At 35.8% G+C, this 19,222-nt stretch overlaps 1 protein-coding gene across 1 annotated transcript in view; it reads left to right on the forward strand.

Annotated features, from left to right (window-relative positions):
• SPIDR (scaffold protein involved in DNA repair) overlaps nucleotides 1–19,222 on the forward strand; it is a 408,727-nt gene that overhangs the window by 144,580 nt on the left and 244,925 nt on the right. Inside the window, exon 3 of the mRNA XM_081817117.1 lies at nucleotides 13,225–13,325. Within this exon, the coding sequence (XP_081673243.1) occupies nucleotides 13,225–13,325 (101 nt within the window). The remainder of the gene's footprint in view (nucleotides 1–13,224; nucleotides 13,326–19,222) is intronic.

The raw sequence follows: 19,222 nt of genomic DNA on the forward strand, positions 1-19,222 counted from the left end.
TCTGCCCATTTCTTGATTGGATTATTTATTCTCTGCATGTTGAGTTTGATAAGTTCTTTACAGACTTTAGATAATAGCCCTTTATCTGATATGTCATTTGCAAATATCTTCTCCCATTCTGTCGGTTGTCTTTTGGTTTTGTTGACTGTTTCCTTTGCTGTGCAAAAGCTTTTAATCTTAATGAAAGTCCAATAGTTCATTTTTGCCCTTGCTTCCCTTGCCTTTTTTGATGTTTCTAGGAAGAAGTTGCTGTGGCTGAGGTGGAAGAGGTTGGGGCCTGTGTTCTCCTTTAGGATTTTGATGGACTCCTGTCTCACATTGAGGTCTTTCAATGATTTGGAGTCTATTTTTGTGTGTGGTGTAAGGAAATGGTCCAGTTTCATTCTTCTGCATGTGGCTGTCCAATTTTCCCAACACCATTTGTTGAAGAGACTATCTTTTTTCCATTGGACATTCTTTCCTGGTTTGTCAAGGATTAGTTGACCATAGAGTTGAGGGTCCATTTCTGGGCTCTCTATTCTGTTTCATTGATCTATGTGTCTGTTTTGTGCCAGTACCATACTGTCTTGAAGATGACAGCTTTGTAATAGTGCTGGAAGTCCGAAATTGTGATGCCACCAGCTTTGCTTTTCTTTTGCAACATTCCTCTGGCTATGCGTGGTCTTTTCTGGTTCCATACAAATTTTAAGATTATTTGCTCCATTTCTTTGAAAAAAGTTGATGGTATTTTGATAGGGATTGCATTAAATGTATAGATTGCTCTAAGTAGTGGGGACATTTTCACAATCTTTGTTCTTCCAATCCATGAAGATGGAACATTTTTCCATTTCTTCGTGTCTTCCTCAATTTCTTTCATGAGTATTCTGTAGTTTTCTGAGTACAGAACATTTCTAATATTGTTTTTTCTTATGGTATCACTTGTCTTCTCCCCTTGTGATCCAGTAGTTGTTTATCTCTTTTTTTCTCAGCTTCCTTATTCTCCATCATTTGGTCTTCTATGTCACTAATTCTCTCTTCTGCCTCATTTATCTTAAGCGGTTAGAGCGTCCATTTTTTATTGCACCTCGTTAATAACCTTTTTGATTTCAACATAGTTAGATTTTTAGTTTTTTTATTTCTCCAGAAAGTGATTCTCTAGTATCTTCTGTGCTTTTTTCAAGCCCAGCTAGTATCTTTATAATTGTCATTCTGAACTCTAGTTCCGACATCTTACTAATGTCCATATTGATTAGTTCCCTGGCAGTCAGTACTGTCTCTTGTTCTTTTTTCTGAGGTGAGTTTTTCCGTCCTGTCATTTTGTCCAGAGAAGAATAGGTGAATGAGAGAACAAAATGCTAATAGGGTAACGATGACCTCAGAAAAATATACACTAAATAAATCAGAAGAGACCTGAAACTGGGGGGAAAAATAAAGGAAAAAAAAAAAAAAGAAAAGAATGTGATCAGGCTGGTGAATAGAACAGAGCCACACACTAGATTTTGGGTGTATTTTGGTCTGTTAGAAGAAATTGCCTCCCAAAATTTTAAAGAAAGAAAAACTTATATATATATACAAAGGGTAAATATGATGAAGGGATGGAATATGACTGTAAAGATGAAAATTTAAAAAGATTTTATCTATTTTTTTTAAGATTTTATTTATTTATTTGAGAGAGAGAGAGAGCATGAGAGGGGAGAGTGTCAGAGGGAGAAGCAGACTCCCTGCTTAGCAGGGAGCCCGATGTGGGACTTGATCCCAGGACTCTGGGATAATGACCTGAGCTGAAGGCAGTGGCTTAACCAACTGAGCCACCCAGGAGCCCAAAAAAGATTTTAAAAAAGGAATTGATAAGTTGGTTGAAAAAAAGAATGAAAAAAAATTTAAAAACAAAAAAAGGAGAGACTGTGATTAGACGGGAGACTAGGACAAAGTCATACACTAGATTTAGGATATATTTTGGTCTGTTAGAAGAAACTGTATCCCAAAGTTTTAAAGAAAAAAGAACATATATGTATATAAAAAATAAGGTTAAATACAACGAAGGGATAGAATGACTGTAAAAATGAAAATTAAAAAAGATTTTAAAAAAGGAAATTGATACAATGTTGGCTGAAAAAGGAAAGAAGAAAAATTCAACTAAAAAAAATAGAAAAGGAAAAGATAAAGAAAATTTTAAAAATTAACTTTGAAAGACTAAAGAATCAGGGGGAAAAAAGCCATGAATTCTATGTGCTGTATTCCCCCAGCGCTTGGGTTTTGCCGTTCTCATTAATCAGTAAATTTGGTCTTGGCTGGATGTTCTTGCTGATCTTCTGGGGGAGGGGCCTGTTGCAGTGATTCTCAAATGTCTTTGCCCGAGGTGGAATTGCACCACCCTTGCCAGGGGCCAGGCTGAGTAATCTGCTCGGGTTTTCTCTCAGTAGCTTTTGTTCCATGAAAGCTTTCCTTACAGCTTTGGAGGAGGAGAGTGAAAATGGTGGCCTCCCAATCTCTGGTCCTGGAGGAGCCAAAAGCTCAGGGCGCCACTCCTCAGTGAGCCCTCAGGGAATAGCAGTCCATCACTCCTGTCTCTCTGGTCTCTGACCACACTTCATGTTCACCCAGCCTGTGACCGAGGATCAGGCTTCTAATTTAGCACACACCTAGGTACTGACTGTCATCCTCCCCAGAGATCAGGGAGGTCAGCAGATGACTTCTCCGTGCACCCTGTAGATCTTTACTGTCTCCCAGAGGGTACATCTCTTGATCTCCTGGCTCTGATGACTAGGGGGATTTGTGGTTTGTGGGTCCCACGGGTCTGTAGCAAACAAGGAAGCAGTTCTTACCTGGCTATCCCTTGAGGACTCAGAACAGAGGGAGCAGAGATAAATGCCCAGCTCCTAGTCTTTCCCTGAAAGAAGTCTGCTTGCATACTTTAAAAGCTGCTGACTAAGGGTTCAGCTTTCAGTCAGCTTATATCTAGTGCTGACTGAGATCCTACCCTTTGGCACACTGACAGGTATTGGCACCCACAACTACTGGGAGCTACTAAGAAAAAAAAGGGAGTTTTGACTTCCACAAAGAGACAACTAAGAGCTCAGGGCAGGCTGAACAATAAGGTTCATCTCCTACACAAGACCACTCTATAAAGACTGGAAGAGTGGCTGTTTAATGTAATGCATAGAAACCAAAACAGAGAATCAAGGATAATGAAGAAACAGGAACATGTTCCAAAAAAAGAACAAGGAAAAACTCCAGAAACAGACCTTAATGAAATGGAGATAAGTGATTTGTCTGACAAAGGGTGCAAAATAATAGTCATAAAGATGTTTACCATGGTCAGGAGAATAATGCATGAACAAAGTGAGAATTTTAGGAGATAGAAAATAAAAGAATATACCAAACAGAAACCACAGACCTGAAAAGAATACAGTAACTACAGAAAAATTCAAAAGACTAGATCAGCTAGAAGAAAAGATCAGTGAACTCAAAGATTGGGCAGTGGAATTCATCCAAACACAGAAACAAAAAGAGAAAAAAAAAATGGAAAAGACCAGAGATACCTTAAGGGACGTAAAGGATACCATCAAGTGGATGAATATTTGCAATATAGTTATCCCAGAAGAAGAGAGACAGAAAGGAGCAGAAAGCTTATTGAAGAAACAATGGCTAAAAACTTCCCTAATCTGGGGAAAGAAATGGGCATCTAGTTTCAAGAAGTCCACAGAGTTATAATAAGATGAATTCAAGAGACCCACACCAAGAAACATAATTAAATTATGAAAAGTTAAGAGAATTTTTATTTTTTTTTTTAAGATTTTATTTATTTATTAGAGAGAGAGAGCACAGGCAGGGGGAACGGCAGGCAGAGGGAGAAGCAGGCTCCCTGCTGAGCAAGGAGCCCAATGTGGGACTTGATTCCAGGACCCTGGGATCATGACCTGAGCCAAAGGCAGACGCTTAACCAACTGAGCAATCCAGACATCCCAAGAAGAGAATTTTTAAAGCAGCAAGAGAAAATTTACCTTGTTATGTACAAGGTAACCCCCCATGAATTTTTAGTCAGTGGATTTTTTAGCAGAAACTTGGCAGTCAGGTAGGGAGTGGCATGATACATTCAGTGTGCTAAAAGAAAAAAAGCTGCCAACCAAAAATACACTACCCAGCAAAGTTGTCCTTCTGAACTGAAAGAGAAATTAAGAGTTTTACACAACAGCAAAAGCTAAAGGAGTTCATCAACACTAGTCTAGTGTTGCAAGAAATGTTAAAGGGACTTGTTCAAGCTGAAACAAAAGGACACTAAAGAGTAACAGGAAAACATGAAAGTATAATCTCATCGGTAAATGTAAATATGTAGTTAATTTCAGAATATTCTAATGATGTAATGGTGGTGGGTAAATCACTTATAGTATGAAGATTAAAAAACAAAAGTATTAAAAAATCTATACAAAAATTTTGTTAATGGCTAAACAAGATAAAAAGATGTAACTTGTGACATCAAAAACATTGTAACAGGGGAGAACAAATATATAGAGCTCTAGTCTGCATTTGAATTTAAGTTGTTATAGGTTAAAATAGACTGTTATAAGATGTCTTAAGCCTCATAGTAACTGCGAAGTAAAAACCTGTAACAGGCAGTGCCTGGGTGGCTCAGTTGGTTAAGTGTCTACCTTCAGCTCGGGTCTTGATCTCAGGGTCCTGGGATCAAGCCCCACATTGGGGTCTCTGCTCAGTGCAGAGTCTACTTCTCCTTCTCACTCTTCCTCTGTGCTCTTTCTCTCTCAAATAAATAAATAAAATCTTATTAAAAAAAACTGTAATAGATAAAGGGAAAGGAATCAATACAGACTATTATAGGAAATCATGAAATTAATATGGAAGAGACAAAGAAAGGAAGAAAAGAACAAATGTATTACAAAAAGGCAAAAAACAATTAAGAAAATGGCAATAGTAAGTCCTTATCTTTCAGCAATTACTTATAAATATAAAGGGATTAAATTCTCCAATCAAAGGACATAGAGTGGCTGAATGATTAAAAGAATAAGACCCAACTATATGCTGCCTCTAAGAAACTCATTCATTCCTTAAAGGAGCACATAGACTGAAAGTGAAAGAATAGAAAACCATATTCTGTGAAAATTGAAACCCAAAGGGGTTGCTATACTTATATCAGACAGAACAGACTTTGAGCCACAAACTCTAATAAAAACATGATCATTATGTAATCACAAGGGTATCAGTTCATCAAGAGGATAGAACAATTATAAATGCTTATGTACCTAACATTGGAGCACCTAAATATATGAAGGAAATTTAACAGATATGAAAGAAGGCAGAAATACAATAATATTAGGGGACTACAGCACCCCACTTTCAACTATAGCTAGATCATCCAGATAAAATCATTAAGGAAACATTTGACTTAGAGACATTACATCAGATGGACTTAACAGACATTTATAGGACAATACATCTAAGAACAGCAAAGTACACATTCTTCTCAAGAGCACCTGGAACATTTTTCAGGCTAGATCGTATGTTAGACCACAAAACAAGTTTTAACAACATAGAAGATTGAAATCATAGCCATCTTTTCTGACCACAATGGTTTGAAACTAGAAATCAATTATAGGAAGAAAACTGGAAAATTCACAAGTACATGGAGATTAAAAAACATGCTCCAGTGGGTCAAAGAAATCACAAGAGAAATAAAAAAAATCTCAATTCCAAAGAAATAGAAATACAATATACCAGAACTAATGGGATGCAACAAAAGCAGTTCTAAGAGGGAAGTTCATAGAGATAAATGCTTATATTAATGGGAGAAGATATTTGCAAATGACATATCAGATAAAGGGCTAGTATCCAAGATCTATAAAGAACTTCTCAAACTCAAAACCCCCAAAACAAATAATCCAGTCAGGAAATGGTCAGAAGACATGAACAGACATTTCTCCAAAGAAGACATACAAATGACCAACAGACACATGAAAAAATGCTCCACATCACTCAGCAGCAGGGAAATACAAGTCAAAACCACAATGAAATACCACCTTACACCAGTCAGAATGGCTAAAATTAACAAGACAGGAAACAACAAATGTTGGCGAGTATGTAGAGAAAGAGGAACCCTCTTACACTGTTGGTGGGAACGCAAACTGGTGCAGTCACTTGGGAAAACAGTATGGAGGTTTCTCATGAAATTAAAAATAGAGCTACCCTACGACCCAGCAATTTCCCTACTGGGTATTTACCCCCAAAGATACAAATGTAGTGATCCGAAGGGGCACCTGCACCCCAGTGTTCATAGCAACAATGTCCACAATAGCTAAACTGTGGAAAGAGCCAAGATGTCCATTGACAGATGAATGGATAAAGAGAAGATGTGGTATATATGTACAATGGAATATTACTCAGCCATCAGAATGAATGAATACTTACCATTTACATCAACATGGATGGAAGTGGAGAGTATAATGCTGAGCAAAATAAGTCAATCAGAGAAAGACAATTATATGGTTCACTCATATGTGGAATATAAGAAACAGCACAGAGGTAATAGAGGAAGGGGGGTATGGGAAGTCATCAGAGAGGGAGACAAACCATGAGAGACTCTTAACTATAGGAAACAAACTGAGGGTTGCTGGAAGGGAGGGTTGCTGGAGGGGGATGGGGTAATTAGGTGATGGGTATTAAGGAGGGCATCTGATGTGATGATCACTAGGTGTTATACACAACTGATGAATTATTGAACACTACATCTGAAACTAATGATGTACTTTAAGTTGGCTAATTGAATTTAAATTTAAAAATTTTTAAAAATGCCTTTAGTAAGAGAAAAAAAAAAGACCTGAAGTAAACAAGTAACTTTATACCTCAAAGAATCATAAAAAAACAAATTAAGCCCAAAGTTAGTAGAAGGAAGGAAATAATCAAAATCATGGTGGAAGTGTATGATATAGAGACTAAAATGACAATAGAAACTATCAATGAAACTAAGACGGTTTTTGGAAAAGATTAAAAAATAGATAAATCTTTATCTAGACATACCAAGAAATGAAAAAAGACTCAAATGAATAAAATTAGATATGCAAGAGGAGGCATTACAGCTGATACCACAGAAATACAAAGGGTCATGAGAAACTACTGTGAACAATTATACACTGACAAATTGGACAACCTAAGAGAAATAGATAAATCCCAGAAACATATAGCCTATCAAGACTGAAGCAGGAAGAAATAGAAAATCTGAACAGATCAATTACTTGTAAGGATATTGAATCAGTAATCAAAAACCTCCCAACAAAGAAAAGTTCAGAAACAAATGCCTTCACTAGCAAATTCTACCTAATCCTTCTCAAAGTCTTTTAAAAAATAAAAGAGGAGGGAATGTTTCCAAAGTCATTTTACAAGGCCAGCATTATTCTGATACTAACATCAGAGAAAGACACCACAAGAAGATTACAGACTAATATCTCTGTTCAACATCGACACAAAAATCCCCAACAAAGTTTTAGTAAACCAAATTGAAAAAAGGTTCATACACCATGATCAATTGGGATTGATTCCAAGGATGCAAGAATGGTTCAACATACACAAATCAATCAACATGATATATATACCACATTAACAAAATGAAGGAGAAAAATCATATGAGTATCTCAATAGATGCAGAAAATGCTTTTGACAAATGTCAACATCAATTCATAAGAAAAAATGCCAATGATTTGAGTATAGAAAGTACCTCAACATAAAAAGGCACATATAATAAGCCTACAACAGACATGATACTCCTAAGATGAGGAACAAGACAATGATGCCCACTCTTGTCACTTTTATTCAACAGATTACTAGAAGTCCTAGCCAAAGCAGTTAGGCAAGAAAAAGAAATAAAAGGCATTTAAATTTCAGAGTTAAAAATAAAACTGTCTCTATTTACAGATGACATGATATTATATGTAGAAAACCCTAAAGACTCCAGCAATAAACTGTTAGAACTAGTAAATGAATTCAGTGGTTTCAGGATACAAAATCAATACACAGAAATCAGTTGTATTTCTATACACTATCCAGGAGAGAAATTAAGAAAATAATCCCATTTATAATTGCATCAAAATATTAAAATACCTAGGAAGAGGGGCACCCACGTGGCTCAGTTGGTGAAGCATCTGACCAGCTCAGGTCATGATCTCAAGGTCCTGGGATTGAACCTTGGGTCAGGCTCACCGCTCAGCAGGGAGTTGGCTTCTCCTTCCCCTTCTCCCTCTGCCCCTCCCCTCGCTCATATACATAGGAAGAAATTTCACCCAAGAGGTAAAAGTACTGTACACTCAAAAGTATAAGACACTGATGAAAGAAATCAAGGAAGTAAAAAATAAATGTGTTCATAGATTGGGAGAATTAATATTGTTAGTATGTTAATACTGCCCAAAGCAATCTACAGATTCGGTGCAACCCCTATCAACATTCCAACTGCATTTTTCACAGGGATAGAACAATCTTAAAATTTGCATGGATCCACAAAAGACTTTAAAGAGCCAACACCATCTGGAGAAAGAAGAACAAAGCTGGAGGCATCACATTTCCTGATTTCAATCTATATCACAAAGCAGTAGCAATCAAAACAGTATGGTACTGGTATAAAAATAGACATATTTCAATGGAACATAATGGAAAGTCTGGAAATAAACCTATGCATATATGGTCAATTTCTTTGTGACAAAGGAGCCAAGAATATACAATGGGGAAAGGACAGTCTCTTCAATAAATGGTGCTGGGAAAACTGGACAGCCACATGCAAAAGAATGAAACTAGACTATGATCTTATACAATACACAAAAATTGACTCAAAATGTATTAAAGATTTGAATTTAAGACCCCAAACCATAAAACTCTTAGATGACGACTTGGGGGTAAGTTCCTTGACATAGATCTTGGCAATGATTTTTTGGATTTGATGCCAAAAGCAAAAGAAATCAAAGCAAAAATAAACAAGTGGGACTACACCAAACTGAAAAGCTTCTACACCAAAAAAGAAAACCATTAACACAATGAAAAAGGCATTCTTCTGAAAGGGAGGAAATATTTGCAAATTATACATCTATTAAAAGATTGATATCCAAAATCCATAATGAACACCTACAACTCAGCAAAGAAAACAAACAATCCAATTAAAAAAGGACAGAGTAACTGAATAGATACTTATCCAAGAAGACATACAAATGGCCAACAGGTACATGAAAGAGGTGCTCTACATCACTAATCATCAAGGTAATGTAAGACAAAATTCAGAGATCTCAATCATACCTGTTAGATTGATTATCATCAAAAGATAAGAGATGTGGGAGCCTGGGTGTCTCAGTCTGTTGAGCAACTGACTCTTGATTTCAGTTCAGGTCATGATCTCAGGGTCATGAGATCAAGCCCTGTCTTGGGCTCTGCGCTCATTGGGAGTCTGCTCTTCTCCCTCTGCTCCTCCCACTGCTCCCGTGCATGTGCGCACTCTCTCTCTCTCTGTAAAATAAATAAATAAATCTTTAGGGGGGAAAAAAGATGAAATAACAAGTACTGGTGGGGATGTGAAGATAAGAGAAACCATGTGCACTGTTGGTGGGAATGTAAATTGGTACAGCCACTATGGAAAACAGTATGGCGATTTCTTAAGAAAAAAATTAAATATAGAACTATCTTATGATCTACCAGTTCACTGTTCAGGAGTAAACCTATAAGAAGTGAAAACAGGATATCAAAGAAATATTTGCACTCCCATGTTTATCATAGCATTATTCAGAATAGTTAATATGTGGAAACAACCTAATCTCAGCTGGTGGATAAATGGATAAGAAGATGTGATGTGCACGCGTGCACGCACACACACACACACACACACACACACATGAATATTATACAGTCATGAGAAAGCTGGGAGTCCTGCCATTTGTGACAACATAGGTGGACCTTCAGGGCATTATGCAAAGTGAAATAAGCCAGACAGAGAAAGATAAGTACTTGCATGGTATCACTTATTAAGTGGAATCTAAAAACAAAAAAGAAGTCAAACTCATAGAAACAGAGAGTAAGAAAGTGGTTGCCAGTGCCAGTTGTGTATATATGGAGAATGTGGTAAAAGGGTACCAGGTATAAGATGAACAAGTTCTGAGGATTTAAAGTAAAAGATGAATAAGTTCTGAGGATTTAAAGTAAAATACAGTAATACCTACTACCTTTGAGCTTTGATAACCTATAATAGTTTTCAGATTGAAGAACAACAACAAAAAAATCTGGCATTAGTGTAAAAAGAAAAAGTAAAACACAGTGACTAATATTGTTAACATTGTATTGTACAACTGAAATTTGCTAAGAGAGTAGAGCTTTAATATTCTCATACACACACACAAAAGTTAAATATGTGTGGTAATGGGTTTGTTAATTAACTAGATGGGAGGAATCCTTTCACAATTTATATCAAATCACCACAATATACACTTTAAATATCTTAGTATATCTGTCAATTATACTTCAGTGGAACTTAAAAAAAAAAGTTAATTTGTATGTATACAAACAGAGCCTTATTGAACTGCCTGCATGACTTTTTTTTTTTTTAAATAATGTGGTGTGGGGGTGCCTGAGTGGCTCAGTCAGTTAAGCAGTTGCCTTTCCTGAGACCGAGCCCCAGGTCAGGCTCCCTGTTCAGTGGGGAGTTGGCTTCTCCCTCTCCCTCTGCTGCTCCCCCTGCTTGTGCTCTCTCGCTTGCACTCTCTCTCTCTCTAATTAATAAATAAAATCTTAAAAAAAATAATGTGGTACAGGTTTTTACTAGAATTATGATTGTTGAATGGAAGTCATGGTGTTTCCATTCCTAAGTTTTGTTGCATATGATGAGAATTTCTCTGGGCAGATTCGAACAGAGATATTCTGTGAAGCACCAGTACAGTTCCTAATAACTAAAAGCAAGCTCAAATGCTGATTCTATCTTATGGCTCTAGATATTCCCACATGCAGAGAACTGTTCTGCATTTATTTTTACTCTATCTTTTGACTTTTCATCTTATAATTCCTACAGTTTACTTGGGAGATTCTACAGTTTACTTGGGGATGTGGCCTTAACCATATACTGCTTTCAGATTGCATTTTTTCTTTTTTCTTTTCTTCGCAGTCATAGGATTGAAAAACCAACATTTGACAAATAACTGTCTAGATCATTGTACAAAAAATACAGTGTTTTGCTTTTTTTCTGTATTTATTATGAGTTTCTTTTTAAGTAGTACTCTCTAAGAGGCAGTTGATATATCATTGAAGCTAAGCTTATGAACTCTGGAGCCAGACTGCCTGGGTGTGCATCCAGGTGTGCCACTTACTACATGCCTCACCTTGCATAGGTGTTTAATTTCTCAGTGCCTCAGTTTATCATGTGTAAAATGAAGATGACAATAGTACCTACTTTTATAATGTTGTTTAGAGAAGGAGTATAAATGAGTTACTTTCTGTAAACAGAAGGCTATGAAGCGGAGCTTACACATATATTAAGTAGAGATAGACATTTTTATAAAGTAGAGGTTCTTTGGCATATTTGTGATTATGAGAATTATATATATATATTTATATACTACACATTTAGAAATAATAGTGCCATTGGAAAACAAGTGTCTATAGAAAAACAAAGTAGGGGGGCGCCTGGGTGGCTCAGTCGTTAAGCGTCTGCCTTCGGCTCAGGTCATGATCCCAGGGTCCTGGGATCGAGTCCCACATCGGGCTCCCTGCTCGGCGGGAAGCCTGCTTCTCCCTCTCCCACTCTCCCTGCTTGTGTTCCCTCTCTCGCTGTTTCTCTCTCTGTTAAAAAATAAATAAAATCTTTAAAAAAAAAAAAAGAAAAAGAAAAACAAAGTAGGTAGTACGATAATATACATAATATGTATAAAAATAGTCATTTCAGTGGAAAGAGCATAAGGTGCAAGTAAAAATCATAACAAAATCTGTAACACCAATGACTATTTCTTGAAGGTTTAAATGCTGGGCATTATGATAAGTCTTTTCTGGTTTCAACAACTTATTTCATCATCTGGCTAGTTATGTAATACTGGAGAATTTCCTTAACCTCTCTCTAAGCTCTGGTTTTTTCATCTATTTGGTAATTATTGATATTTGTTCTTTCTTTATAAAGGTATATTATTAGAATAAAATGATCTCTTTTATCTATCTTCAGTACGTTATCTGTGTACTGAAACGATCAGTGAGCTGCTACATAATTGTATGAGATAATATATTGATAAATTATGTAGCATGTGGTCATATGGTGGTTAACAACTGAACCTGACTTTTCTTGAGAGCACAGATGGTTAGGAGCTGCTGACTTCTCTGACCCTAGGTAGTTTACTGAATCAAAAATATTTATATATGTTCATATATAAATGAATATACATATTATATATGATTTAATATGTTAATATAAGCATTGTATTATGTTAATATAAAATATACTTATTATATTTATTATATCATATAATATATAACAATGTAATTATATAATATGTAATTATAATATATAATGTATATTATATATAATATATAAATATTATAATAATATAATTGATATATTAGTGTAGTAATATATAATGGTATAATATATATATTATTCATTGATGGGGAAGGGTTTTTATGAAGTATGTCCATTTTTATGAATCATCTTCTTGCCATACATGGAAGTGTTTTTTATTTTTATAATGTTGGTATCCTTGCTGTGTGCTTGTGATTAATACTCAGTTGTCTCTGTGGTCCAAATAATAAGCCCATACCCAAATTTTCTTATTTAATGTTCTGCCTATCAGCAATTTGCAGGTTTTATTCTTGACTACAATTCTGACCACACTTTAATTTATATGTTTTGTCAGATTGTGAGGCTCCCCCATGGCATGGCTCATTGCCTTCTTTGCATTCCTGGCATCTAGCACTTTGCTAGGTAGAACAGGAAAGAAGTGATCCGTATATGTTTATGGGATAAATAAACTAGGAAAGAATAGAAAGGAAGTCAAATCGATCTGAAAGTAGCTTGTATTTCTAAGAATCCAGAAACTGAGCTTCCAAGAAATCTTTAAAAAGATTACAGATCTAGGAGGATTGGGCCTCTAGGAAGACGATGTAATGCCAAATAAGTTAGGATTTGTATGTTTTATCTATTTGTCTCTGGTTGGAGAGTATAAAATATAAATGTTCCAACTATTTTGAAGCGTTTCTTTTAACTAACTTAATACATTATAATTCATTAAACAGAGGCGGGCTAGCAGAAAGACTAAATGGCCTGCAGAATCGAGAGAGATCTGCCATTTCTTTGTGGAGACATCAGTGTGTTTCTTACCAAAAGACACTTTCAGGTAAGGCCTGCACTGACATCTGAGACTGTGGGTAAAGAATGTGACAATTGAAAGTATTTTATTTGATCATTACTATTTTCATGATGTTTTCTTTTTCTCCAGGTGTCCTTTAGGTCTCAGAAATTTTTCTGAAAGATGAGTCCGTTCTTACAAGGTCTACTGATCCCTCCCCATAGAACTTCTCACAGTTCAATAGAAGACTTATTATTGATCTTACTTGGAGGGTTCTGTATTAGGCCTTTCTTTTGTTGTATCTTTTGCTGTATCTGAAAGCCAGTAGCTTTCAGACTTTTGTGACTGCGACCCCTAGTAAGAAATACATCTTATATCTTCTCCCAGTGCACACATGACTTACATGCACACACACACACAAACACACACACACACGCACACCCCTGAAACAAACATTTTATAAACAGCACTAACCTTACTAGGTTTGATATACTCTTCATTCTCTTTTATTTTACCATAATCCTAGTCTCACTAAATTGATGTAGGTTCCTTCTAATGAGTTGCAAGATGTAGTTTGAAAGTTGCTACTACAAGCAAGTGACTGGAAACTCTTGTTTCTTAACAAACTGTTTGATCTTAAAAATATTTCATATACCTAGAAAAGCTTCCTTTCCTGTGAGACTGTGTTCTTTTTCATGGTTTCTTCCTGAGTGGTCTCTCCATCAGGAGGTGGGGAAGAAGTGGGTGAACATGGTGTCTATTCCAAATCTATTAATAGTTTTCTCTCCAGGGGGATCCTTGGAATGGCTCACAGGTTATTTTGGCAAATGTTAGCATGCAAAATAGAACAAGAGTGCTAGGTAGAATACTGAACTAGTATGTTGTCAACTCGTGCACATTTCTCTGGAAGACTTTTTTTAAGTCTGATCTCATTTATTATCTTTAAAATACTTCTCAGCTGGCACCTGGGTATCTCAGTTGATGGAGCATCTGACTCTTGATCTCAGAGTTGTGAGTTTGAGCCCCAGGTTAGGTGTAGAGATTACTTAAAATTTTAAAATCTTAAAAATAAAATAGGGGTGCCTGGGTGGCTCAGTCACTTAAGTGCCTGACTCTTGGTTTTGTCTCAGGTCCTGATCTTATGGGTCATGAGATCAAGTCCCACATAGGACTCCATGCTCAGCAGGAGTCTGCTTGGATATTCTCTCCCTCTTCTCCACTCATTTGTTTGTCTCTCTCTCTCAAATATATAAATCTTAATAAAATAAAATAAAAATAAAATAAAATAAAAAATAAATAAAATAAAATAAATAAAAAATAAAATATAAAATAAAAAAATAAAATAAAATATAAAATAAAATAAAATCCTTTCCAGCTATCTTTTAGCAACTGTCTTTTCTCTTTCACATTCTTGTATTAGAGTATTATAATACATATCAGGATGACCCAAGAATACTTTTTTTTGTTACACGGTGCTATGGATCAGCCTGTTGTTACATTTATTACTTTGTATCGTCATTTTTTTAAAACAAGGATTATATTAAATAATCATCTTTACAACTCATTTGATTAGTCAGAAAGCCAAGCATATATAAAGGTTGACAAGTTGTATTACTCAGGGAAGTCAGTAATACTCTGGCTTAAGCACAAAAAAGAATTTAATAGTGCTTATAATTGAAAGCCACAGGGAGAATATTTCATGCTTCAGGTATATTGGTCTGAAAAGGTTGTTAGGTCTTTTCCATGTGGTAACTCACAGCTACAAGTCCGATAAAAATAAGGCTTTCTTTTTCAGTATTTTACCAGAAATTCTGAAGTGATTTTCATTGATCTGCTGAGACATGTATCCATCCTGGAACTAATCAGTGTTGAAGTAGAATATAATAAATAGCACTATACTAGCCCTATGATTAACTTGTGATCTTTTTCTATTAAGACTTATTTAATAAAAATTAACAAGTACCATTTATGGTTTAATAATATATTATCTCATTTTAGTGATCTTTCATGTTCTCCTATTTATAAATACTTATATATACATACTTAACCTCTCAAATATGAATGTCCTTGAGAGATCACTTTCTCCTATAATCTATTCACCTCCACCTCTAACTAGTTCTGTTTAGCTTTGTGTCATTTTCAATTTAGTTTGGGATTCTATGCATTTAAAATTTCTTTTGTTCTGCTTGAACCAGAAAAACAAGGCTTTGCCATCTATTTCTCTTTGTTCCTGTTCTGCTTTTGCCTCCCTTCCTTTGAAGTAATCATATAAGAGAATAGTAAGCTTGGATTTCTTTTTGAGTGGATATAAATATTTAAGTTATTAAATTTCAGTACGGCAACTTTTATTTCTTAGTGATATAGACTAGCTTTATATTGAGAGGTTGGGATGGGGTCATAAGCCACAAAATGGTAAAAACAAGATGGGAAGAACGGAGGACAAGAAGAGGATGGCAAACAGTAACTGGGATACTTAGCTTTTCCTTGGAGTCTGGCCACTGTACACTTAAAAGGCTGAACATTGGAAGTGCCATCTATATGCTACATTAGTGTTCATGCCACAGCCTTTTTTCCTTTCCCTAACAAAAAGGTAGAATGTTAATTCTTGAGGGTTCTTAAAAATCTTATAGTATCAGCTCCTTTTGGGGGGATGGAGAGAGTATGTGGCCTAGAAGAGGGAAATGACTTACTCTGATTATTCAGATTAACGGAAGAAACAGGGCTAGAACCCTAGCCACCTGACTGCCAGTGTCATGCTCTTTCAGTGGGATCACTTTCTGGCTCATAAAAATAATTTTTTCACTCCTCTACCAATTTGCTCTTGATATTACATTAAGGAATAAACAAATACCCCAGATTGGACTTTATGTGTCCAGTATGGTATCTGTCCTGAATTTTGTTGACTTTATAGCCTTGCAATATTGTAAATATCATCAAGATGAGAGGAAGAGCTGGACAAACTTTAATTTGGACCACAAATTCCTAATAATAATTGGAGAAAAATAGCTTCTTCTTTCCTCCTTCAACATTGTCCTTGTCATTGTTGTATCACATTTGAAGGTTTACTGTATGGTAGGTATAATGCTGAGGGCTTACTACATATTAAATCATTTAGTATGCAAAATAATGCTCTAAGATTCAATTTGCTTTCCTTATTTTCCAGATGAAAAAGCTGTAGGTCAGGGCACCTGGGTGGCTCAGTTGGTTAAGTACCTGCCTTCCGCTCAGGTCATGATCCCAGGGTCCTGGGATCGAGCCCCACATTGGAGTTCCTACTCAGCAGGGAGGCTGCTGCTCCCCCTGCTCGTTCTCCCTCTCTTTCTCCCTCTCTCTCTCCCCCTCTCTCAGATAAATAAATTAAAAAAAGAAAAAAGCTGTAGATCGAATGAATATATGGTATAGATGAGTAAGCCCAGGTTTGAGGTTATCTCTGTAGTCCATGTTCTTATTCACCAATCTGTGTGGGCCTTCATTAGATGATCTGTTTGGGCTGGAGGAAGGATTTAAGAAGGCAAGTGATTAAGGAACCAGCAAAATTAGAAATACTGATAAAATGTGATTTTGTTTGGGGAAAAAGTAGTCTTTCAGTGTGAAGGTCCATATCACGTTCTTGAGACAGCACTATTTTAAGGAGTCTAGGACATAAATTTGAAGGTTATAAATCATGAATCTTGTGTAGGATACCCTAAAATCTTATGATTTTGATAGGGAGGTGGCAGACTGTCTTCTTAATTATTCATGTTAATATATACTAGAAGTCATTCTACATTGTTGTCCAGGTTTCTCATTACAGTGAATTGACCAAATTGTCAAGCACAGACTAGAGACAGTTATCTTCTGGAAGTTGGAATATGAAAATATCAAGTCAAACAAGTGTGACTTTGTGCCTGAAATGAAGGGGAGAAATACGACCTTTTATTTGGCTCAGAAGCACCAAATAGTTTATTTGGACTGTCCCTTATAATTTGGGGATAGAGGGTATATCAGTTATACCATGAATAAAGGACAAAGGCAAAATGAAACAAAAACACAGAGTCAAAAATGAATCCATTACTTTGGTATATGAATGTGCCCATCTCCAATGGTTTTACTTTCTTTTGTTTTTTAAGTAGGTTCCATGCACAACCTGAGGCTCAAACTGATAACCCTGAGATCAAGAGTCATGTTCTCTACCGACTGAGATTTGGATTTTATTTTTCCTTTCTTTTAGATGAATTTCTTATTTTTCAGGTCTATTAGATCCTCTTCTTGGTGTCTTGTAATACGTCGTGCCATTTTTCTCATTCCTTTTGATATAACTTATTATAAACATGTATTAGGATGAAAATTTCACTATTTTGTTTACTTTATGGCCTGGCAGAAACTTTTTCTTTCAGTTTACATTTCTTATTTCTACATATTTATAGTAACTGAGTAAATAAAAGAAAAATGTATTAATATTAAATAGAGGTAGTTCCTTCTAACCCCAATCCCAAGAATGAAAATTTAGCAAATAGCTGAGATTTAATGATGGATTTATTAAGATATCTATATTATTAATCTAAACTCTCTGAGCCTCTTAATTTCCCTGTCATAAGTGAGTGTAATAGTAGTACCTCAACTATTGAGCTTGTGCTAACAATAAATCTGATACTTCATGGGAGCACATACAGCTGCAGGACAGAGTCAGCATTCAATAGATGGGGAAAAGAAAGAGACACTGCATTATTCTGCAAAATCAGCTTCTCCTCCTCTTCCTTAGGGTTTGGATGTACCTTTGGGTTTACAAGGTATTGCAGTCAGAGTTCCATTTTATTTCTCACACACGGAAGTGGATTGTTCATCCTAGGTTAATTTTGACTGAACAGGTGAATACATCGGGCTTGGCTTTCCCTTCTTCTAAAGGGTTTACTGAGAAATCTAGGAATTAGTAGTACTTTTATGAACCACATCTTGGCTTTTGGTTAGATATTAAGTATAGCATATCTCACTCAGTCTATCTTTATTTCTTTCAGACATGAGAAGTAATGGTTTACAAAATTAATGTGTCAATTGTAATTATTTACTTGAGGCCCTTCTTCTTACATTTGTTCCCATTTGAAGAGTATTATCTAATTAATCCATAATGCGGAGGGGTGTGCACTTCCTTATTGATTTGAAACGTTTGAGTGATTGTCTCCAACACATCTTTCTGCCTTTTTTGAAAGCTTTTTATTTTGAGATAGCTGTAGATTGACATGTAACTCATGCAGTTGTAAGAAACAATACAGAATGATTTTCTGTGCCCTTCGCCTGCTTTCCTCCAACAATGACCTCTTTCCTAACTATATTATGATAGCACAACCAGGATATGAATCCAGGGTACAATTCACTGACCTTATTCAGATTTTACCAGTTTTACGTATACTTGTGAGTTTGTGTGTGTATTTTATATAATTTTATCATGTATAGACTAAGGTGCCCATCACCACAGTCTGGATACAGAACAGTCCATCACCACAAGAATTCCTCATGCTACCCTTTTACAGCCACAGCCACCTCTTTCCTACCCTCCTCTCTAACACCTCACAACTGCTAATCTCACCATTTCCGTAGTTTTGTCATCTCAAAAATGTTATACAAATGGAATAATATGGTGTGTAACCTTTCGGGATTGGCTTTTTTTCACTCAGCATAATTCCTTCAAGATTTATCCAAGTTTGTATGTATATCAATAGTCAACTTCCTCTTATTGGTGAGTAGTAGTCCATGATATGAATGTACCAGTTCATTTAACTGTGCACATGCTGAGGGACATTTTGATCATTTCCATATTTGGGCTATTACAAATAAAGGTGCTATGAACATTAGTGTACAACTTTTTGAGTGAACATAGGTTTTTCTTTTTCTGATATGAATGATCAGGGGAGAAATTACCAGGTGTTATAGTAAGTGCATGTCTAGTTTTGTTTTTTTTTTTTTTTTTT

Source organism: Leptonychotes weddellii, chromosome 4 (genome assembly GCF_054177405.1).
Source record: "Leptonychotes weddellii isolate Sample4059 chromosome 4, ASM5417740v2, whole genome shotgun sequence".
Lineage (NCBI taxonomy): Eukaryota > Metazoa > Chordata > Mammalia > Carnivora > Phocidae > Leptonychotes > Leptonychotes weddellii.